Source organism: Convolutriloba macropyga, chromosome 4 (assembly GCF_964194025.1).
Source record: "Convolutriloba macropyga chromosome 4, txConMacr16.3, whole genome shotgun sequence".
Lineage (NCBI taxonomy): Eukaryota > Metazoa > Xenacoelomorpha > Acoela > Convolutidae > Convolutriloba > Convolutriloba macropyga.
In genome coordinates this window covers 52,083,218-52,107,091 of record NC_134471.1, presented here as the reverse complement: position 1 = coordinate 52,107,091, position 23,874 = coordinate 52,083,218, and the positions used below count along the sequence as shown (strand labels likewise).

At 37.6% G+C, this 23,874-nt stretch overlaps 1 protein-coding gene across 2 annotated transcripts in view; it reads left to right on the top strand.

Annotated features, from left to right (window-relative positions):
- LOC142338497 (uncharacterized) overlaps positions 1 to 23,644 on the top strand; it is a 175,607-nt gene extending 151,963 nt beyond the window's left edge. For both annotated transcript variants that reach the window (XM_075388277.1, XM_075388279.1), the window contains exon 16: positions 23,077 to 23,644. In XM_075388277.1, the coding sequence (XP_075244392.1) occupies positions 23,077 to 23,276 (200 nt within the window). In that variant the 3' untranslated portion in view covers positions 23,277 to 23,644. The remainder of the gene's footprint in view (positions 1 to 23,076) is intronic.
- The last annotated feature ends 230 nt before the right edge of the window (positions 23,645 to 23,874 follow it).

Here is a 23,874-nt window from a genome sequence, read left to right as displayed (position 1 = left end):
TCATAGAAAAAATCAGAATTGCTGGTATTATTCAAGATCGAAAGTTTTTGTACCATAACAGCCTTTCCCGCAATTTTTAGACTACACTCCCTCCTCCAGCTACCTGTCCCCTTCCACCTACCGAACGCACCTAACCCCACCAGCTACCTCCGCGCTACTTACTCCTATCCAGGTACCGACCACCCTCTTATCTACACCCCGTGACCTCAACAACCGCAACCCCCCCCCCCCTCCCCACGAGCCCTTCCCTCACCCACAATCCTAAACTAATAATTATTTTACATTTTTTGATGCATTTCTCCGTTTTTATTAGGATATTCTTTTTCTCGTTATTTCTGTCTTTTTGATATTTCGGGTCTAGTTAAGGCCAGTTTGGAGATTAGGGCCATCGAGTCGTTTCCCTTATTTTACATGAGCCCAAAATGGCACATTTTTAGTTGCTCTTGAACGAAGTTCATAGCAATTCTTGTAAACGTGTTGGTCTTTTTTATGCAAATTTTTTGCTTGACCGTTTTTGCGATTTTCTTTTAGAACATTCTTTGACTTCTCAAGTAAATTTTTCTCGCTTTCGTTCTTCCTTTTTGAGTAATCTCTATTGCTCCCAATCCGAAGTAAAGCTTATTGCTCTTATAAAATCGGTTGCAGCATAACTAAAGCAAGGGCCTGATAGCCGAGTGGGCAGTGGATGTGGTTATGGATCCGGAGTTCAATGGTTCGAATCAGGGCGGGGTGAAATTTTTTATCACCCGCCGGCAATTGAGAGCAATTCTTTCGACCTTTGTTGGTTTTTGTTTCAAATTGTTTAATTTGCTCTGAAACGAAGTTTGCAGCTATTATATTTGTCCTGCTGGTATTTAGGCAATTTTTCGCTTGATTGATTTTGCGTCTAACTCATTTGACTATTCGTCCTCAAACACTGGATGAACAAGTAGCGCCCAGGGGGCATTAAGTGCTCTTAGAGCCCTTCAGCTCACTAGTCTCCAAGTATACAATTCACAGGAACTCTTTTGGAGTGAAGGGCGGTTCTTAGAGGTTGACCCCAACACGAATTTTCTTTTTTTGTTTTGTTTTTATTGGTGTGTTTTTATTGATGGGTGCAAAGTGCCCAATTTTTTTTGGAACTTGTAGCAAGGCTTCTGTGTGAATTTTTCATTAAAAATACGCTTTTCTTCGATTTTTGCTTCCAATACCTTAACATCAACAATATATACAACTTGTTTATTTTTTAGAAGTTTTTCTACAAATTTGATAATGAATGTTGATTTGTTTGGCTTGTACGGGTTCCATTGGATTGCTGTTGAAGTCCGAGTTCAGTTTTTCAAATTCTCCGTTCAATTCTTGGCTTTGTAATTCAGGACCTGTCGTGCTTTTTGTTTTGAAGATTTGTCCAATTTATGATGTCAGTGAGAAGGCAAATTAGATTAGTGATTTTAGTCATGATTGAGTATTAAAGGTAGCGAAAAGGGGAGCAGGTTTGAAGTGTTATTTTTTCAAAGTGCTTTCAAAATTGAATGACAAGTTGCCGTTTGAGCGAACTTTTGGTTTTGCGATCACTTTTTTGACGTGTGGTAATTTGATTTCTATTTTTTTTATCGGCAATTAAAACGCAACTGGTCGTTTTATTTATGCCTACTTTGACTTGTCGGAATGCCTCAATGAGCAATTCTTTGTTGTGACTTTGACATCATTTGTTGTCATAGTAGTATAAGTAAATGACTAGTAGCACACCACGGGGGGGGGGGGGGGTCACGCACGGTAAAAAACGACCCCCTCATTTTTGGCCGAAAGTTCAAAATATCAAAAATTTTTTGAAATGATTTTAAAGCAAACACGGATTATTAATTTTCAAAAGTTGACATAATTTTTATTTTTCGGCTTTGCGACCTTCGACTTTTTTGGTGCACATACTTTAAATTCTTGATCGCTTCGCTTTCCACTCCTGTCTAGTCATTGTTGCGAGTTTGCTTGCTTATTTAAACATTCACTGTCTAGGTACGAATTATCTATTGTTTTCTCGTTGCTGTATGAGCTGGTTTATAACTGTTGCTGTATGAGCTGTTTTCTCGTTGTTGTATGAGCTGGTTTATAACAACAAATAGACTACTCATTCGGCTACGAAATGCTGATTTAGCTGTAAATAAATGCAAGCGGCGGATAAGTTCTCCCATAAACGTTGGTTCGTATTGTGACTCAGCACTTGTCTGGTACGTGTAACGTATTCTCTATTCTGATTCTGACTACCTTTCCCGACAATTTTGTCTAGTTTTTCCGAGTAAATTGTTTACTAGACATAAATTTCGAGCTTTGAATCATCTTAATTTGCTTGACAAAATTATTTAACTTTTCCTTCTCTACTTATCAGTTTGTTTGCTCAATTAGATGTTTGTTAATTTCGAGCAGGTTGTTTACCAGATCTAAGCTTCGAACTTTAAATGACCTTTTTGAAAAATCTTTAACCTGCGCTCGCTGCCTACAATTTTGAATGCTATTATAGACGTTTGTTAAGTTTTTATTTATAATTTGCTTCGCGTTGGTTGATTTGAGCAAAATTTGGTTAAATTGGTGGACTTTTCAAACTCTCTAGATTAAATTGACCAAGATTTGGAATTATTTAGAGAATCCTTGAACTATCGCAACACAACACAATTGAAACTACACATTTAAAGTACAAAGTTTCTAACATTTGGCAAGAAACAATTTTTCGTGCTCTTTTTCTGTACAGAAGTAGTTGAACCGATGTAATTAAAGTCCACCAATTTCCCTAGTTTCAAAATGGAACAATGTCAGAACCTGAGCGTGAATGATCTGGATTCTTACTACTGCGATTATTGTTTGGCTCAGTACTCTGATCAAGATACATCTACGGTGGGCGATGAACCCTTGAACATTTCTACAATTGAGCTACAAGAAATTGAACATCTCGAAACGGAGTTTGCGACTGAAGCCGATGACAGAGCTGCATTTTCAAATGAGGTTGACAGCGATGTTGTTGAACTCATTATTCTGTCCGATGCTGAAAGTACTAACGGTGAGACAACAACTTTACAGTCAAACGAAATCGAGATTTTGATTGTTATTTCGGATGAAAACACGGAGCAGATGGACAGTGAAAATATGACAACAAACAGTAATCGGGAAAGGTCTGTTTTGGCACCACCTTCTCAACCTCAAAGAAAGAGAAAAAAGAAGAAAAAACAGAACAGAGAGTCCTCGCTAAGTACTGTTTCTAACTTTCAAAACTGAAACATTTATTGTAGCTTGCTTCTCTATTTGATTGTCTTGCAATTTGTAGACTGATGCTTTTCTGTATGTACTCTTTGAATTTTGTTCCTATTAAGAAAAACTATTGTTAAAGTGTTTTTGCGGAAAGTATTTTTTGTCAAAATAAACCATTTGCCGACAAGCATCTTATGCATTGATCTAAGTATTGTGAAAAATAAGAGGTAATAACTAAAAAGAACTTGTGTATTGATACCTAAGCTACCCAAGCGGTACCTAAGCGAGTTTTAACTTGTAGACATCAATGGTATTGGTGAAAAATAACTTGTGTATTGGATCCTAAGCTACCTAGTGGATACCTAAGCGAGTTTTAACTTGTACATATCAAGAGAAATTGTGAAAAATAACTTGTGTATTGGATCCTAAGCTACCTAGTGGATACCTAAGCGAGTTTTAACTTGTACATATCAAGAGAAATGATGAAAAATAACTGGTGTATTGGATCCTAAGCTACCTAGTGGATACCTAAGCGAGTTTTAACTTGTACATATCAAGAGAAATTGTGAAAAATAACTTGTGTATTGGATCCTAAGCTACCTAGTGGATACCTAAGCGAGTTTTAACTTGTACATATCAAGAGAAATGATGAAAAATAACTTGTGTATTGGATCCTAAGCTACCTAGTGGATACCTAAGCGAGTTTTAACTTGTACATATCAAGAGAAATGATGAAAAATAACTTGTGTATTGGATCCTAAGCTACCTAGTGGATACCTAAGCGAGTTTTAACTTGTACATATCAAGAGAAATGGTGAAAAAAAAACTTGTGTATTGGATCCTAAGCTACCTAGTGGATACCTAAGCGAGTTTTAACTTGTACATATCAAGAGAAATTGTGAAAAATAACTTGTGTATTGGATCCTAAGCTACCTAGTGGATACCTAAGCGAGTTTTAACTTGTACATATCAAGAGAAATGATGAAAAATAACTTGTGTATTGGATCCTAAGCTACCTAGTGGATACCTAAGCGAGTTTTAACTTGTACATATCAAGAGAAATGGTGAAAAAAAACTTGTGTATTGGATCCTAAGCTACCTAGTGGATACCTAAGCGAGTTTTAACTTGTACATATCAAGGGTATTGGTGAAAAATAATTTGTGTACTGGATCCTAAGCTACCTAGTGGATACCTAAGCGAGTTTTAACTTGTACATATCAAGAGAAATGGTGAAAAATAACTTGTGTATTGGATCCTAAGCTACCTAGTGGATACCTAAGCGAGTTTTAACTTGTACATATCAAGAGAAATGGTGAAAAAACTTGTGTATTGGATCCTAAGCTACCTAGTGGATACCCAAGCGGGTTTTAACTTGTACATATTAAGGGTATTGCTGACATTTTTGTGGCCGAACAAAGTAGTGTGGAGAGCAAGGTGGAGAGCAACGAGGAGAGCAAGTTGGAAACCGACTGCAGTAAAGGAATAATTCAGTTAGTCCTTTTAAGTTTTACATCTTTTTGTCCAGTTTTTTTGGGTTTTTTTATTTCAAAACTCTCCTCTTTGTCTCATGGCATTTTAATTCATCACCAATTTCTGATGTTGCTCACCTTTATATTTTTCTTTGTTGATAAATTCTATATATATTGGGAATTAATTTTAATATCTTGTCTGGAGTACAAAGTCTTGAGATAAACAGTCTGAAGAGTAGCAGGAACTGTACTCGCTTGACGCCAGTAAACTCCTTGCCTTCTTAACTTTGGCAACCCCAATGATTGAGAAGCGGACCTTGCTGGTTTAGAGAAACCCCATTGCGAAAATTAGACGGCACCAGTTCACAAACTTTTAACACGCACCACAATTCACAAACACTCACTGAGTTCACTTAGACACTTAGATCAGATGTAGGGTAGATTATGACAGATTGCTACAATCGACACAGATGATCTACGGAGGTAACTATGAACATGTTCCTAATTTTTTCGAGACAAAGAGGAATTTTTGTTTGGTAATAAACATCAGCTACTTTTTTCATTTCCATCTGATAGCGCGGAAGCTTTTTAAACGCTTATACAATGGATTGAGGGCACTGAGGATAAAAAAGACTTAGTTATTAATTGATCAACTGCTTATATGGGAACTTTTAAAAGACTTATACTATGGATTGAAGGTACGGAGGATAAAAAAGGCTTAGATATAAATTGATCAACTGCTTATGGGGGAGCTTTTAAAAGACTTATACTATGGATTGAGGGCACTGAGGACAAAAATGACTCAGATATAAATTGATCAACTGCTTATATGGGAGCTTTTAAAAGACTTATACTATGGATTGAAGGTACTGAGGACAAAAAAGACTTAGATATAAATTGATCAACTGCTTATATGGGAGCTTTTAAAAGACTTATACTATGGATTGAAGGCACTGAGGTTAAAAAAGACTTAGTTAATAATTGATCAACTGCTTATATGGGAGCTTTTAAAAGACTTATACAATGGATTGAAGGTACTGAGGACAAAAAAGACTTAGTTAATAATTGATCAACTGCTTATATGGGAGCTTTTAAAAGACTTATACTATGGATTGAAGGTACTGAGGTTAAAAAAGACTTAGTTATTAATTGATCAGCTACTAGTATGGGAGCTTTTAAAAGACGTATACTATGGATTGAAGGTACTGAGGACAAAAAAGACTTAGATATAAATTGATCAACTGCTTATATGGGAGCTTTTAAAAGACTTATACAATGGATTGAAGGTACTGAGGACAAAAAAGACTTAGATATAAATTGATCAACTGCTTATATGGGAGCTTTTAAAAGACTTATACAATGGATTGAAGGTACTGAGGACAAAAAAGACTTAGATATAAATTGATCAACTGCTTATATGGGAGCTTTTAAAAGACTTATACAATGGATTGAAGGTACTGAGGACAAAAAAGACTTAGATATAAATTGATCAACTGCTTATATGGGAGCTTTTAAAAGACTTATACAATGGATTGAAGGTACTGAGGACAAAAAAGACTTAGATATAAATTGATCAACTGCTTATATGGGAGCTTTTAAAAGACTTATACAACGGATTAAAGGTACTGAGGACAAAAAAGACTTAGATATAAATTGATGAACTGCTTATATGGGAGCTTTTAAAAGACTTATACAATGGATTGAAGGTACTGAGGACAAAAATGACTTTGTTATTAATTGATCAGCTACTAGTATGGGAGCTTTTAAAAGACTTATACAATGGATTGAAGGTACTGAGGACAAAAAAGACTTAGATATAAATTGATCAACTGCTTATATGGGAGCTTTTAAAAGACTTATACAACGGATTGAAGGTACTGAGGATAAAAATGACTTAGTTAATAATTGATCAACTGCTTATATGGGAGCTTTTAAAAGACTTATACTATGGATTGAAGGTACTGAGGACAAAAAAGACTTAGATATAAATTGATCAACTGCTTATATGGGAGCTTTTAAAAGACTTATACAATGGATTGAAGGTACTGAGGACAAAAAAGACTTAGATATAAATTGATCAACTGCTTATATGGGAGCTTTTAAAAGACTTATACAATGGATTGAAGGTACTGAGGACAAAAAAGACTTAGTTAATAATTGATCAACTGCTTATATGGGAGCTTTTAAAAGACTTATACAATGGATTGAAGGTACTGAGGACAAAAAAGACTTAGATATAAATTGATCAACTGCTTATGTGGGAGCTTTTAAAAGACTTATACAACGGATTGAAGGTACTGAGGATAAAAATGACTTAGTTAATAATTGATCAACTGCTTATATGGGAGCTTTTAAAAGACTTATACAATGGATTGAAGGTACTGAGGACAAAAAAGACTTAGTTATTAATTGATCAACTGCTTATATGGGAGCTTTTAAAAGACTTATACAATGGATTGAAGGTACTGAGGACAAAAAAGACTTAGATATAAATTGATCAACTGCTTATATGGGAGCTTTTAAAAGACTTATACAATGGATTGAAGGTACTGAGGACAAAAAAGACTTAGTTAATAATTGATCAACTGCTTATATGGGAGCTTTTAAAAGACTTATACTGTGGATTGAAGGCACTGAGGACAAAAAAGACTTAGATATAAATTGATCAACTGCTTATATGGGAGCTTTTAAAAGACTTATACTATGGATTGAAGGTACTGAGGACAAAAAAGACTTAGAAATAAATTGATCAACTGCTTATATGGGAGCTTTTAAAAGACTTATACAATGGATTGAAGGTACTGAGGACAAAAAGACTTAGATATAAATTGATCAACTGCTTATATGGGAGCTTTTAAAAGACTTATACAACGGATTGAAGGTACTGAGGATAAAAATGACTTAGTTAATAATTGATCAACTGCTTATATGGGAGCTTTTAAAAGACTTATACTATGGATTGAAGGTATTGAGGTTAAAAAAGACTTAGTTATTAATTGATCAGCTACTGGTATGGGAGCTTTTAAAAGACTTATACTATGGATTGAAGGTACTGAGGACAAAAAAGACTTAGATATAAATTGATCAACTGCTTATATGGGAGCTTTTAAAAGACTTATACAATGGATTGAAGGTACTGAGGACAAAAAGACTTAGATATAAATTGATCAGCTGCTTATGGGGGAGCTTTTAAAAGACTTATACTATGGATTGAAGGCACTGAGGTTAAAAAAGACTTAGTTATTAATTGATCAGCTACTAGTATGGGAGCTTTTAAAAGACTTATACTATGGATTGAAGGAAGTGAGGATGAAAATGACTTAGATATAAACTGAAACTGCCTATGCGGGACCTTTTAAAAGACTTATACAGTACAATTTTTCTGTAACTCGAGTTGAAAAGACTTTTTTATTCAAACGGGAAAAACAAAACATAAGTCAGTTATTTCACAGAATTTAATTGTCATCACTATCAGTGTCAATTTGTACTACTCTCCATTTCTTTATTCTATCTACACTGATAGATTCTTTGTCTGATATCAGCTCCAGCGTTTGTTTTGCGCACTTTTTCGTCTGTTTTGAGGGTCCGGGATTGTTGATAGGTTGCTCTTGTGTTGAAGAGCTAGTAGAAACATGAATGGGGGATACGGGTCTTAGGTCTAGAAGACTAGGAGACGAACCTGATTCAGCAGCCTGATCGTCTATAAAGGAACATCTTTCAATTTCGTCCTCAATCACTTGTTCAGTCAGATTTGCAAAATCTGCAATGTCCGCTTCAAGCTCATCGTCACTATAAACACGCTGGTTGAGACCGAGATCAGGCGGAGACCAGACTTCTGCTGACATTAGGGGGCCTGTGTATTGAGTTGGTAGTTGACTTTCTGGCGTTAACGACTCAGCAACGTGTACAACAGTTTCTTCCTCATCACTCGAACCCCAATCTGGATCCTGTACTACGTTACGCATGAACATTTTCTCGCGCAGAGCGTGATGGCCAAATGGTAGGGTTGTGATCTTGTCGTTTAAAATATATCGCTTGTCATTGTATCCCGAGAGTGACTTCTTGTTGCACACAACTGTCATTAGTTGGTGTTTGCTCGACGCAATTCTGGTGTTGATAAGTCGAACAGTTTCTCCTCCTGTGAGAACCTGTTTGTATAATTCATGTGTCATCATGCGCCTGGCGTCTTGCGTCACACCTTTCGCTGACTGCTTTGCAAGACCTAAAATAGAAGTTCGTGCATTCTAGTTTTTGTTTTTCACTTTTTTTTCGTTTTTTTGGAAATTTAATCCTAGGTCTCTTTTTTATACTTTTTATCCGGTTTTTCTTTACTCATTCTGCTTTTTGTTGTTTTCTTGGCTTTTTTCAGGTTTTGAAAAAAAAAGTTGACTAACCATCTGCCAGTTTGATTGAATACAGCTTTGGCTTCAACCCCACAAACTCAGAAATCATCTTGCCTCCCATCTCATCTTTGAATTTTAGTGTCACCCTTGCGTTGCTTTGATCGTACATCTCGTGATTAGTTGGAAAGTTTGAGAAATCGAAAAGGTCCTTCACTGTGGTTTTCCGCTTCAAGTCTGCGAAGAAGTCGTTTGAGAAAATTTCATAAACAAACGAGTTCGTGTCCGAGTACAGTAGTTTACAATTGAAGTGTTTCTTCATTGTATTGTAGTGGAAGTCGTACATGAATTTCTTCGAAAGATCTAAGATGCAAGCACCTACGATAGTTGGTTTGTCCCACTCTATTTCAGTCTGATTCAAGCTTATCGTTGCCAAGTTCTCATCAATGATTTTGAACGACTTCATCTGTGGAGCGCTGGTCCATTTCAGTGTCTCTTCTTCACTTCGAGCCAGTTTTAATTTTATGCGATTGCGTTTCCCCTCACACGTTTTCCCAAATGCGCTGTTCACCATTAGTTTATAGAAGTTCTCCTCGAACTTGTTCTTGGCTTGCTTTCGCTTCTGAGTGTTCAACTTCACATATGGCGCTAGCCATTTCGACTGGTTAAAAGCGAGTGATCGATGTAGTTTTTCAACTTTTAACCCCAACTGCACGTAGAGCTTCAATGTTTGATAGTGCAAAATGTAGTTCTTTTTGGGGAACAAAGTCTAGATCAATTTGTTACTCGAAGGCGGCGCATTCATCTGCATATCATTCAAAAGCTCTTCCTGATAGTCACCCAACCAGCATGCGTCAACTTTCTGTTTTGTTGGGGCCAAGGGAAAATCTGAATGAAGATCATGAAGTTCATCTGGGTACGACAAATCCACTTCTAATACGTAGCCAATATCGCTATCGTCAGGTGTCTCCAACACGCTTTGGATGAACGCTTTTTGACTTTCAGGATCCCAGTTTCCGTCAGTGTACTCAAAATTGTTCAATGGCAATGGAAACTTTTCCATTATGCCTCCATACAAATTGTTTGCATCAATCATCACTATGAAGGTTGAGGGTGCTTTGGGGTTGAAATTTGGTAGATATTTGTTGTTCGCAACCGCCAGCCGCTTATTGTAAATCGAGCTTACGCCACCACGAATCAATCCTTCTACCATATCCAATTGTTCTCTCTCTTTTAGGAGTCTCAAGGGCGCTTTAGATAACTTTAGCATAGCATCACCAGAGAGATTAGAAGCGGTATAATACTGACAACAATCCAGTCCGTATGTTTCGTAACACACTTTGCGGAAGCAGAGCATAACTGCAGCTAGGAGAAACACATCAGTTTTGAGATACAAACTATAGTAATCTTCAATTGTTTCACATTGAAACTTTTCAAAAACTTCTAGCGAATGTTTGTACTCATCTTCAGTAACGCTCACTCGATACTGTTGGAGACTATTCATCCACTTTTCTCGTGGTGGGAGTGCGGTCTCTTTCAGCCTATTGAAATTATCAATGTAACAATAGGGGAAAAATCCCTTCCGTTTCAACATTTGCACTGAACTTTCTGGCCAATCCTTAAAGTGATGTTCTAACAAAGTAAACTGATCAGAGGGTAAGTTTTGTGCTAGAGAATCTAATGACGAGGCCATGAAACGAAATGAGTCTAGTAGCCTGATATACTCATACACCGGTTTGATTACTCCATTCTTGTCCTGACGGTTGTAGACTAGAACCCCAATTTCCAGAGCTATATATTTCTCATCTGTATTCGGAACAATTGATACAGTATTCCTCATGTTACTACCCTGGAGAGCAAGAATTACATGGTGAAGATCGTAGTTTGAGAGATTGTGTGCAAATAGCGGAGTATAGTTGAGAAACCTTCTGTTAATGTTACAAGTGTTATGCGCCCATCCGAGGAATTCTCCAGTGAAGTGACAATGATCTAGAACTGTCGGGTTATTAAAATTGTGTTCCAATGGTTCTTCACATATCCAACAATTGGTGGCATCTTCTTTCGCGATGAGAGGCTGGCCAGAGAAATATTTGTGTTGCTGTTTAACACTGTAAACTCGTTTTGCTATGGTTTCCAAAGACTGAACAAATTTTTCCATGACCTTCGGTCCTGTCAAACATTCAAAATGAAACGGTTCAGTTTGGTTCTGAGCAACAAACAACATTGCATAGCTGCACGGTTTATGTATTTCTATTGTTCTTGTTTCTGATTTGGTTGGGTTGTTTTGACATCCTGAGACAGGTTCAATTATTGACTCCAAGTCAAAAAAGCCAACAATTGGAGCAAACCAACGGGACTGAAACTTTTTGTATACAAACGTTGTGTTTTTTGGCATACGCACGATTGCTGGTTTGTTCTTCCAGCAAAGTTCTAAATGTTTTTCATATCGTTCTTTTGAGGTGCAAACATGAAAACAGTTTCTACAAATATGATTATCTGTTCTAACTACTCGTTCCTTGACTTTATGAATAAGAGATCGCAAGTTTCTGATTAAAACGTAGTGATGCATTTGACCGTCGCTAAGAAGAAGAAGGTCCATGTTGAATTCACAGTTTTGTTTTTTGGAAACTCGGAATGGTATCAGTCCGTTTTCAGCGTAGCTAAAATATTCAAACTTTTTTGGTTTTTTATCTTTTTTTCCTCATTTGCTTGTGTGCCATGATCTTCTTTTTAGATTTAAAGTTTTTCGAAAAGAAAGATTTTTAACTTACCGAAAAACGTTGATGCAGACATTGTTCAGCTCTTCAAAGCGAATCATCTGGTGGAAGCCCATAGGCATGTCAAACACACCATCTGCTTGTTTTGCAAGCGGGTTGTCTGGTCCGTATGTTACTGGGCTGGTTATCCTGCGTGCCGGTGCACCAGGAGGAAGAAGTCGAGGGCCAAACTTAAAATGGTAGGCGGCAGTATAGCAATACAGAAAACAATTCTCGTCTTCTCGGTTTCTGATGTTCAGTAGAGAGCATGTGCGCGCTAGTTTGCCTGGAAGTGCTAAATATGACGATGCCCTTATCGGTTTAGCTTTTGCTAATCGGATTTCAATATTGACAATTTGGTCGAGGGTCCAACCGCTACCATGGGAAGCAAAATTGTTGAGCGCTAGGAGCATCTGTTCTACCATTGCATGGAAGGTTTTATCTGCAAGACCACCGAAATCCACTCGTTCCATTTTTGATGCAACATGAATCGAAATTCTATCGGGCTGGCTTGATGATAGATCATCATCGGTTTTCGTGGGTTTGACGAGATCGATAACTGAGTTGAACTGAACTTTTTGTGAGTGTTGCTGAACACTAATGTTGATAATGTTTTCAATCTCTCGACGTTTTAGCTGCATAACTTGTAATAGATCAACGTCTCTTGACCCGACGGTAATCTCATAGACTTTCAGTGTATCGCCGAAAGCGCGTTCGTTTGCTATGATGCCTGAGTCCTGTAGGTTGTTTACATCTACACTCCAAGCTGGTAGACCGTGGAAAGTGTTCATGTGCTCAAGATAATCAGCGTCACGTGGAAAACATTTTTGACAGTATATGCAGTATCGTGGACTGGTCGCCTCATGCTGCACAGTCATGTGTCCTGTTAGCTCATACAGGCTTCTCGTGGTGAATCCACATTCAGTGCACTCGAATGAGTTTGTTTGAGGATAGATCTTATGCACTTCTTTCCCATGTCGACGAACGCTTCTTCTATTTGCCAGTAGTTTATGACAAATTTCGCACTTGGCTTGCCCCATCCCACAAAAATTGATTGTTGCTGTAAGAGAGTAACGGTGAAAGGAACGATTAATTAAAAAGTTTAGAAGTGACAAAAATGTATCAAGTTTGAATCAACTGAACGCAAAGTGTAAGGCAAAAAGCAATGAGTAATTTCTCAGTCCGGGGGACCCCGCTTTCAACAAGTTGATTGGCCAATCGGATGCAAGCAAGCTGTCTCCTATTTGTTTTTGTCGAGGGGCCATCGCGTTACAGTGACGCAATTCAACCTTGCAGCGTTACTTTTTGTTTACATAGCGCACTCGGGTCCAGACAAGAATTTGTTTACAAGCTATCAACGTTTTTGTCATAGTCGAACGATTTAGTTTGTTTTTCCAGGGAAGGGGGAATTTAGTTCTTTATAAAGGTGAATTTTTGGTTGGTGAGTCATCGACCTAACTAAAAAAGAAAGCGTGTATAATTGTTTACTTCATATGTTTTATAAACGACAACAGTTGAATTTCATTGATATCGGGAATGAATGGAAAATTATCATTGAGAACACAATGAGCTTTATAAATGCAATAAAGTCCACACATTTGAGAGTCTGCACTTTGTAGGGGTTTATTTGAGTCACGTCTGTCTTCCATGAGGTCCACTATAATGCTATCATTGGTGCTTTGTCGAAATCGGTCTGATATGTGTTTATATGAATAGAGAGGTAATGCCAGCGGGTCGGCAAAGTATGTTATTGGGTAGGCATATCTCTTTGCAAGCACAATCCAATGAGATCCAGGTGAAGAGGCTGGTGAAGCGTTAACGATAGCAAATGAGTTGGTTGGTATGTGCAAGGGGAAATTGTCAGCTGCATAAACACCGTTGAATTTAAACATCAAATGACCGGATTGTAGAATCAATTTGAATATTTTATCTTCATCCATTAGATTATAGGAAGAGCGTTTTTGGAAACGTTTCTCGAGGAATCGATATAAACTGTTGAACATTTCTCCCCGAGAAATAAAATTTCAATGTTGCGGGGCAACGCTGCACCGAACTTGAGTTCCACAGATAATGAAGAGTTTGTTAACTCGGGATGAATAAAATCATGCGTGGCTTCTTGAGTGCTGGTGAGATCAAACACCATAATGTAATGGTCAGGAAAATCAGATAGAGATATCCCGTGACCATTTTCTACATAAGCTAGTGCAGCCATCGAGTTGTAGTATAGTCGTTTATTATCAGTTGTTGATATTGGTGTACCAGCTGTGGCGAACCCATTACGGTAAATTATTATCTCATTCAAATCAAACTTCTGGTATGAAAATGGATTGAGCGTATTAGTACCGATGAACGCATCGCTGCGGCACATGGCGACAATTAGTCTACGAATAGGTTCTTTTGTGAAAATATCCTCCTGCTTCCAGCTCTGTTGCCCAGCTGTTGCTAGAAAAGCTTTCGAAATAACTTCATTATATCGGTACATTGCAGGTGTCTTGAGAAGTGTTTTCTCGATTGCACCGAGCACGATATCGGAGACTGTCATTTTTCGCACGAACAAATTTGCTTCATCGATTTTGATTTTATAGTGTTTAGCCCCGTCTTCACTCACAATCGCAAAATCATCCTGTGATCGTCGGAAAGAAATTCGCAGCGTTACTCCACTCGTTAGATGCTTCTCGCATGAAAAGAAATCGGTAGCTATTTTTCCATACATTGTGAGTTGAGCAGATCTTCTCACAGTTTCTTGTCGAGCTGTGATTGTAGCGGCTGGGACGCCTGTTGGGTCTGCTTCATAATCATATCCTTGACAGTTCAGCCAGGTTTTTTTCGCATCCGATCCATGAGAAAATTCTGTTTCTATGAAACTTTTGTGTGCGTAGTGCCCATTGGCGGAAGATATTTTGATGCCGTTTGCTGACACTATGCAATCGGCGAAAAGGGAATGTAAGTCATTATTGGCTAGATGTGGCGTGTCACTGTTGTTGGCATCTCCCGTGGTGAAGCGTAAATCGTTTCCATTATTTCGAACAACTCGAAATTTGATTTCCAGATAAATTTTCTGTAGGTCGATGAAGTTATTTCTGTCACCGACTATTTCAAACTCTAACGAAGATCCAGTGGGCGAGTACAAAGGTCCTGTTTTTTGCTCGAACGATTGATCAAATGTTACAAGGAGGGGAGGTTTCTCGAACAAGTCTAATGAGCTATGTGTTGCCTCTGTGGGAATAACAATGTTAGTACGCATTTTTTACTTTTGAGAAGAAATCTGATCGACTTCTTTGTGGCTTCTTTTTTCGCGAAATGATCTTTTTCTTTGGTGGAGACTGCTTTTTGTATGCTTTCTTCTTCGACCTCCTTCGATAGATTGCTTTTCGTCCTCGTTGAAGTGCTCCTCCAATTTGTTTTCTCGCTGTTTTTGCAACTGTACTTTTCAGAGCTTGCTTCGCTGATTTCTTTTTTGTTGCAAATTCTAATAACTCTGGTGCACCTTGCACTAGCAATTCTCTTCCAATTGTTTTTGCTGCTGGCCAAATAAGTCGTCGGGCTAGGGGTAATGCAACACGACCAATGCCAGCAGCTAATGCGCCGAATCCACTTCCTCTTTGTCTATAATGTCCTGAGAAAAGGGGCATTGAATTCGATGCTTGATTATTATAATAGGCTTCCATCAGTTAGCTTGTTCTCTGGAATTTGAGACTTATAACAACTTTACCAATTCCAGTGAAAGGGATCAATTTTCCAGTTTCAATTCTCAGCTCAACTTTGATGCTCTGGATATTGTTTGAAAGTAAACGCTTGTAGTCCAAGTTTGTATAAGTTTTATTGTGAATAGGTGCTACTGTGTTGAGGCTACCGTTTCTCAGACGTCTCTCCGATTCAATGATTTTGAGAATGGGTGCACGTGAGTCACCCACATGTTGATACTCAATAATATCAAGGTACACAAAAATAAGCTGTGACTCACATGTTATATCAACAGGGAAAATACGAAAATGTCTGTTAGGAGTGTTCGGAGCCCCATTTTCGAAGTTTGTCTTGTAACCAATGTGAACAAAACCATTGTGTGCAGGGTCCGGGGTCCCCTTGAAACCAAGAATGCTGGGAATTTCATCGTCTTGAAACGATAATCCTTCATTTTCCCCAAATGTTAACACGAGCTTTTGCGTTATCTTGTCAAACTTTCGATCGAACTGTTTTAGTTTTGCAATGCGAACAATCTCCGAGACTAGATCTTCCCAGCTGTTGTAAATACCAGTCCGAATTTTTCTGAGTTGTCCTGATCGATTACTCGACTCATTTGGATTGGTCATTGAATTCTTGTAAACAACTATTTCTCCAGAGTTTACGTTATTGATGTTTGATGGAAAAGATAGAGATGTCAATGCTACTTGCCATTCTCCCTGTAAGTGTATCGGTTGTGATAATTGGTTCCGAAATGAGGCCATAGTGTTTCCATTAAAAACGTCCATTGATGCATTTGATAACAAGTCAATTGTAAACTCATTGCTGTTAGAAATCATTGCTCCTCTCCAGTGTTTAACGCATCAGCTTGTACTAATTCCGGTTCGTAAAACTTCCCGAGGATTTTAACGTTGTTTGCGTCAATCAGATTGTAGGTAGGTGGACTTGTTGTAGCCAACCTTAGCACTGTGAAAATTTCGTCTGTATAATTCTGAGTATAACCTTTTCTGAAGGTATCGTCTGGTTTCGCTATTCGTACCAAGTCCCTCTCTTCAAATCGTGGTTTATATTTATTGTTGTCCAAAGCAATCGAAATTAAAAATGTTTCATGTTTTTTGAATACTTTATTTGGGGCTAACTTTGTAACGCGGTTAACACGATTGTTAATGATATTTACGAAATTGGGAAGCTCCTTTATATAGTTCCAAGTCCATTTTTCTTCCAAGTATCTGTATATAATGTTTTTAAGTGATCGAATATTTCTTTCCGCAAACGCAGATTTGGTTTCGTTTTCGGTTGTATACAAATGAATCTTTTTGTTTTCGCAGAATGTTTTGAACTCGCCCTTGAATTCGGTGCCTTTGTCTGTCCACACTTTCTCTGGTTGTTTCGTCTTTATCATTTGTTTGAAAGCTTCAACACAATCCTTCGAATACATCGTTCTGAGAGGTTGAACACGTAAATAGCGTGATAAAACGTCAACTGCAATCAATAGGTATTTGACCCCATTGTTGTGCTTGGCTATTTTGTCCATATAGGCTACATCCATGGACCAGATTTCGTTTATTCTGTAAGCAACTACCTTCAATCGTGGAAAACTTTTCCGGAGTTGACGATATTTAGTGTATGAGTTCTTGGATTGAAGGAATTTTTCAATTTTTTTGTGGGAAAAGCCGCTTTCCTCTTTTATGTTAGCAACACTTCCAAATGCTGCTTTTCCTTTCGTGTAAACTTTATTTAGTTTTTTGATTTCCGCTGAATGGAGTTTTCCAGCTTGTTGGCGTTTTAATTTCTTCTTCTGCGTCTGCGAAGCCTTCCTCATCGAAGCTAGCGGTCTCTGTTTTTTCTGCTCTCTCGATAGCAGGTTTCTGTTCACTGGCTGCTCCATCCGGAAACTGACGTAGTTTTTGCTCTTTCGGAATTTTTATGAACTTCTTTGCGTAAGTATTACAAGTGAGATGTGGTGCAAGGTTCAAATAATTCAATACTTGATAATCGTCAGGCAAAAGTTTTGATGATGTTTGTTGTAATGCGTAGAGGAAAGTTGATGCTGGAATGTCGGTGTTCCTTCCATTAATCAGGATTTTACCTTCAAAGTCCAGTGAAATGTTGCGTGATCCGTTTATTTTCTTCAAAATTATTTTTGCTTTTCCAAATTTGTCTTTATCGAGAAAATCTATATCATCGATCACACTCTGACTGATTTCATCAAACTCTTTCCGTTTAGTGTTGTCTGGGATACTTTGTTGCTTTTCTTCTTCATCCGAAACCATGACGTCATCTGTCTGTTGCTCTGTGTTCTGCTGTATGACCGCTTCTGGTGGCTCTTGTTTTGAAGTTCTCTGTAGAAGCGATAGTTGTTTCGACTTGTTTTTTGTTAATGGATTGTTTAATATTTGCGAAACTTGGGGTTGTTCAGTTGTAAACATGTTGCGAGGAATGAGCACAAATTCCTCAGTTGGCTTTTTTCTGTAGATATTCTAGACAAGGTCTGGCAATTAGTTGAATCAGAGAATGCCCTCTCGTTGTCTGGAATAATTTACTTCTTTCTAGAGCACTAAAATATTTTTCAGAAAGTTGTCGTAGTTGAGGTTCAAATTGTTGTAGTTCTTTCTTGTTGATTGGGACAACACCAGAGAGCACGTTCATTACACAATCGCTTAGGAACCAAATGAATTCAGTATCTTGGGCTAGAAAAATTCTCTTGCTTTTCGATTTGGGGTTGCTGTTAACGCACCAACGCTTCAGCATAAGCAAATGTCTCTTTTTCATTCGAAATTGGTGTAATAACAGCTTCCTCCGAAGGAATATAGAATACTGATGGTTCGGGACCAATGAGTTGAGAAGAAAATCGTAAGCCTTGACTTGTTTTAGGATCCAGGTCAATGATCAAATGTCCATAGGGTTGAGCTGTTGCTAATTTGTATGCGTCCTTGAGTAATTGGAGACAGTTTAACTGTTTTCCGAGGTATTCTATTTGTTGAATGTCACGCAATGATTTGAATAAAACTATATGAGTTGTGTTTAGATCAATTGTCCGCGACCATTTACTCTGTTGGAATAAGTTGTGTTTGACGTAGATCACATGAAGTTTTCTGTGTCTTCCTGACGTTGCTATCTTCACAAACTCTTTGTCGTTAAAGATTTCCTCGCATGAGTCATCATAAACGAGCAGACAGTCCGAAAGCTTTTTCGTTATATCCAATCCGGAATACTTGATGAACTCAATGTGCGGTATTTTTTGTTGCATAGCTGTAAATATGTCCTGGAACTCTTTGTAGAAGTAATAAATTTTGGGAAATGCTGGGTAGAAGGACCTACCTTGCAGCATGCTGAATATGAGGTCAGTTTTCCCAGAACCACTTGGGCCTACAACCGCCATGAAGATCCTATCGTTTGTGAGAATGACTTTATTCATAATTTAGGATTTGGTAAGATATAACTAACTAGACTCGAAAGCAGTGCAATCCAAATTGAGTTCTCTTCGCAACTCTCCGAAATCAAGAATAGCATGGCAAAACAGAGACTAATCATGAGCACGATAATACTCACTTGAACGAAAAATATAATCTCTGATCGAGGGACTACGGTATTGGAACAGCAACGCCATGGAGGTCTCTCTCGGTTTCCATCATCAAAAACCAAGTTTGTAATACCCCCATCAATTTCGTCTCTCGTAACTCGGGTACTCATTGAAACAGTTTTATCGATTTTTACTTAACGTCTGTTTTCTGGAACTGTAATTTGAAAAATGATCTTGCTAGACAATTTTTCCAAACTCATGTTCTGATTTTGTCTTCATATATTGTCCCATCGCGCCCAAGGGCTTTTCTGATGAAATTTATTGGCGAAATGTAGAGATTTAGAGGGGGTCGTTTTTTTACCGTGCGTGACCCCCCCGTGGTGTGCTACTAGTCATTTACTTATACTACTTGTCATAATAAATTTGTGACTTTGATTTTTGCCCCTATTTTTTTTAATTGTTGCTATTTACTTTTTGTCTTCAATGACAGGTCCCATTGGCTGCTAATGGGGCATAATGTTATGTTATTAACTGTTCGTGTGCATAGATAGTGATTTTTCATAACTTCAACTTTTTTATTACAAAAAGTTGTTATTTTTGCAAATATTTTGGTGTTTTTTTGTTGTCTTAGCGATTGATCTCAATAATGTCAAGTCTCATATCTTGCTAATGAGGCATAAGTGGATCTAATGTAATGATTTTTTGTTCACTTTTTAGCTAATGGTTTGTATCATGTTGACGGTCTTTGTTTTCAAAAATTTTGATTTTTTGTGTTGCACATTTTTGTTGCACTTTTTGCCGTAATAGTTGCTATCATTAATAACAGGTCATGCTGTGGCCTTCTATTGAGGTATTACTAAGCTTATGTTTTGCCTTCAATTCATAGCTATTTTTTCTACTTTTAGTCCATTCGTTTTCATCAAAAATTGAGTTAGTTTTTGGGTTTCTTTATCGTATTTGTATTTTTTCTGCTTTATCACTTGGTCTCATTAACGGCGGCTCTCGCTGGTTACTAATGAGGCTAAATTGAGTTTGAAAAATGTTTTAGCTCCGAGATGTCTGTTGGTTTACGATCTCTGTACTAATATAGAAATTCCAAAAAAATGAATGAATTCTTGAGTTTGTCTATTTTTATATATTTTTGTCTTGTCACGTATTCTTCTTCATTAATTTTTTTAATACTTTGCTTTTGAGGCATAATAGTGAAGTCTGAGTGATGCCCATAGTTGATCGATATTTTTGTTTTGACTTCTATTGTTTTATGAAGAATTTTTGACTTCTGCTGGTTATTTTTGCCTTTTCTTATCTTGTCGCTTAGTGTCAATAACGGTCTCATGGGTCTTCTAATGTGGCCTAATGTACTGGTTTGGTCATCATCACTTTTAGAAGCCTATGTTTTTATTGACCAGAACCCTATTTCTTAAGTTTTCAAATTTTGCTCCCACTTGTTTGATTATTTCTCAAGTTATATGGTATGCTGCCGGTAATTTTTTTAGTTTTTATAGGTGCTTCTTTTAAAACTAGTTTTTAAATAGATTCCGATTTTTGCTGGATTTTTCTTTTTTCGCCTTTTTTCCACTGTTCTTCATTACTTTCAGGAAAGCTGGCGTATGCGTTCTAAGCACAACGGACAGTATCAATAGTCATCAAACTTCATATTGTTTCTGATGATTTTGACAAAACCAACTTTTGGCAGAAAAGTATTTTTTCAATGGTTTTCTGCTATTGTTTAATTGCTCTCAAACAAAGTTGGTAGCAATTTAATTAGTGCTGAGGTCTTTTTTGTGCGATTTTTTCGTCTTGGCCTATTTTTTATCTGACCATTTTGACTTATCGTGAAGTTATCTTAGAACCTTATGGCTTACTAGTCTCTTAGTATGTGATTCACTGAAGCAGTTTGAGACACATATCAATGAAATAACTAGTGGATCTTAGAGTTCCCTCAGCCCCCCCCCAACCACCCATTCCCCTCATTCCACCACCCCAACACCTCAATCCACCCTTAACTCAGAACACTCGCTCTTACCGCCCCCACCCGAGCTTCTCTTCTTCTTCTTCCTCCCCCTCCTACTCATCCCGCTATCCCCACTCAGTGGCGCTCAAGATATACCCCCTGAGCCCCGCAGATAGCTTGTGACGAAGCCAACTACTCGTTAGTCGTTATATTTTGACCATCATTTAATTCAATTCTTTAGATTGTAATTCAGGACTTGTCGTGCTGTGTTTTATGAGTTGGCATTACTTTAGTCGAAAGCGAAATAGAAAAAAACGGGATAAACTAATAGATCCCGGCAGTTAAATTTAATGCTTAAGACTTAGCACGTTAAGTTTCAAATTTCCCTAGACGGTACTCCCAGCTGATACTAGTATTAAGCTTATCATTCACCATATTTGTTGAATCTAATGGATCTGGGAAACAAATCACAACACTTTTTGACACTTAGGATGTTGTCAATTTTTCCCTTTTTCTAACTGTTTCAGCTCTAACTTCGGATGTGGGATACGTCTTTTTTTTCGGCATTATGCTGGCTGCGTTCTGCCACATGAGTAGTTGCCTTTGTTTGTGAAAAATGGCATAATAGCTGTTTTGATGGGTTTTTTAATAGCCGCCATCAGATTCTCAAAGTTTCTCATTTAGGCTCTCAAACGCAGTTTGTAGCAATTATGTTAGTGCTGTGGTTTTTTAATACATTTTTTTGCTCGGGCGATTTTTTGTCTGACCCTTTTAACCTCAAAAAGAGAATAAACAGGTAAAGCACGGAGGGCATTAAGTGACTGAGCAGCTCTCGTAGAGCCTTACGCATTACTAGTCCTCAAGTATGCCATTCACGAAAACTGTTTTGAGAAGACAATTTTGCGGTTCTTAAGTTTCGCCCGGTGAAAGTCTGCAAAGAGCGCTTGAAGCTGTCTGAAGACGGTGTTTACTTTGGCTGAAAATTTAGCTATCAAGAGGTAAAAGAAAATATCTTCGAAAAGTTTTTCTAAGTGATTTTTATAGCTGCGAAGCTGTAAGCTGAGCGTAGCTATTTTGCGGTGCTCTTGGTTTTTTACAATTGAAAGAATTTGAATTGTATTGGGGCGCTGTCTTTTTTTAAGATCTGTTCACACATTTTCATGATTTTTGAAGTCAAATCGGAGTGGTGATTTTGGTCACGCCGAAACAGGAAATGGAGCGAAAAAGCGAGTGGTTTTGCGGTGTGAATTTTTTTTGCTCTAATTTTAAAGTAGAGTGAGAAAACGGTGTTCGAACAAAAATTCGGTTTCTCGGCAGTGTTTTTTTGTTCACATGCGGCAATTTGACTCTGAAGTTTACTGTTTTTTTCAATTTTTTGGATCGGATTTTTTTTCTAAATAATTTTCCCAATCCATTCACAGCTCATTCTGGACCTAGTTTTTTGTTAGAATCAAAATAACATATCTCACTAGTGGTTTTTTGTTCTCCCTAGCAGCATTTTGACATTGATTTTGTTTTTTTTGCTTTTTTTTTATCTGATATTTTTAGAAATGGTTTTCACAATTCACTCATTGTCCGTTCTAGGTCTAGTTGTTTGTTAAGTCAATGAAAATTCTCTGAATTATACGTCAGGACTTGTCCTGCTATGTTTTTTTGTTTCGTCGTCTGACGCTCTTTTTTCGTTTTACATTTGTTCACACAGCAAAGCTGAAAAAGTCAAATTTTCTGAGTGACTTCTTCTTCTCACTAACGGCATTTGCGCGCGTGACATCATTTCTCGCTGGCTTTAGCGAAAGTTTTTAGGTTATTTGCGTGATTAGATTTTGATCATACGTGACTTACCTCACTCAATAAAATGACTTTTGCACTTTAAAACTTAGGTTTAATTTGAATTTGTTTAATGTCAAAGGAACTCATATGTGCAGTAAAGGTCCTTAATAAGAGGCTTCTGTGGAATTAATTTTAACAAGCTTTATTGATTTATCGCTGAATGTTTTTTAGCCTAGTTTTTTGAGCGGCGTCGATTTTTTTTTCAATTTAGATCTGTATCTGTTTCTATCTCTATTATATGGCACACAGGTCTATTCTTTCGCAGCTATTCCGGCAATCTGCCAGCTATGTTTGAATATTTTGCAGGGACTGAGCTGAGTGCGAGTCAGGGCAACTCAGTGGTGAAGTCGGATGACTACTATGGCAGTCAGGACTACGAGGGTGCTGGAGGGGAGAGTGAAGGTGGGGAGGGAGGGAAGAGCAAGAAGAGACGAAGGAAGAAGAAGAAAACGAAGATGTCCACCTCTGAGGCAGTCCCAGAGGAGGAAGAGGAAGAGGGAGAATAAACTGAGGGATAAATTATATCATGTGTATACATAGAGTGACCAGGAGATACCAAATTTGGACATCGCTAAGAATGCCATGTGAACCAATCGTCGATCAGTTCATTCATCAATCGGAGCAATGTTCTCTCGGCGTAAACTTTTCATGGATTGCGGTCCAATCAATCAAGAATTTGTTGAAGCGTTATGCCGGTGTAACGTTTTGTTTTGTTGGTGAAAATTTCGCTTTTGCCCAAACCCCTGATTAATATTGTAACTCTTGTATATTCTTCTGCTTTGACTCTTGTTAATGAACGATTTAAACTCACTCTCGTGATTTGTTGATTGTAAAAATGATATTTCCTGTATCTCTGTAAAGAAATATATATAATTTGGCTTGAAGCATAATTAATTGCTCTTGAACGCAGTTCATAGCAATTATTGTAAACGTGTGTGTCTTTTTACGACTCGAAGAGGAGTAATGATATTCTACAGGTTTTTACGACTCGAAGAGGAGTATTGATATTCTACAGGTTTTTACGACTCGAAGAGGAGTAATGAGATTCTACAGGTTTTTACGACTCGAAGAGGAGTAATGAGATTCTACAGGTTTTTTTATAGC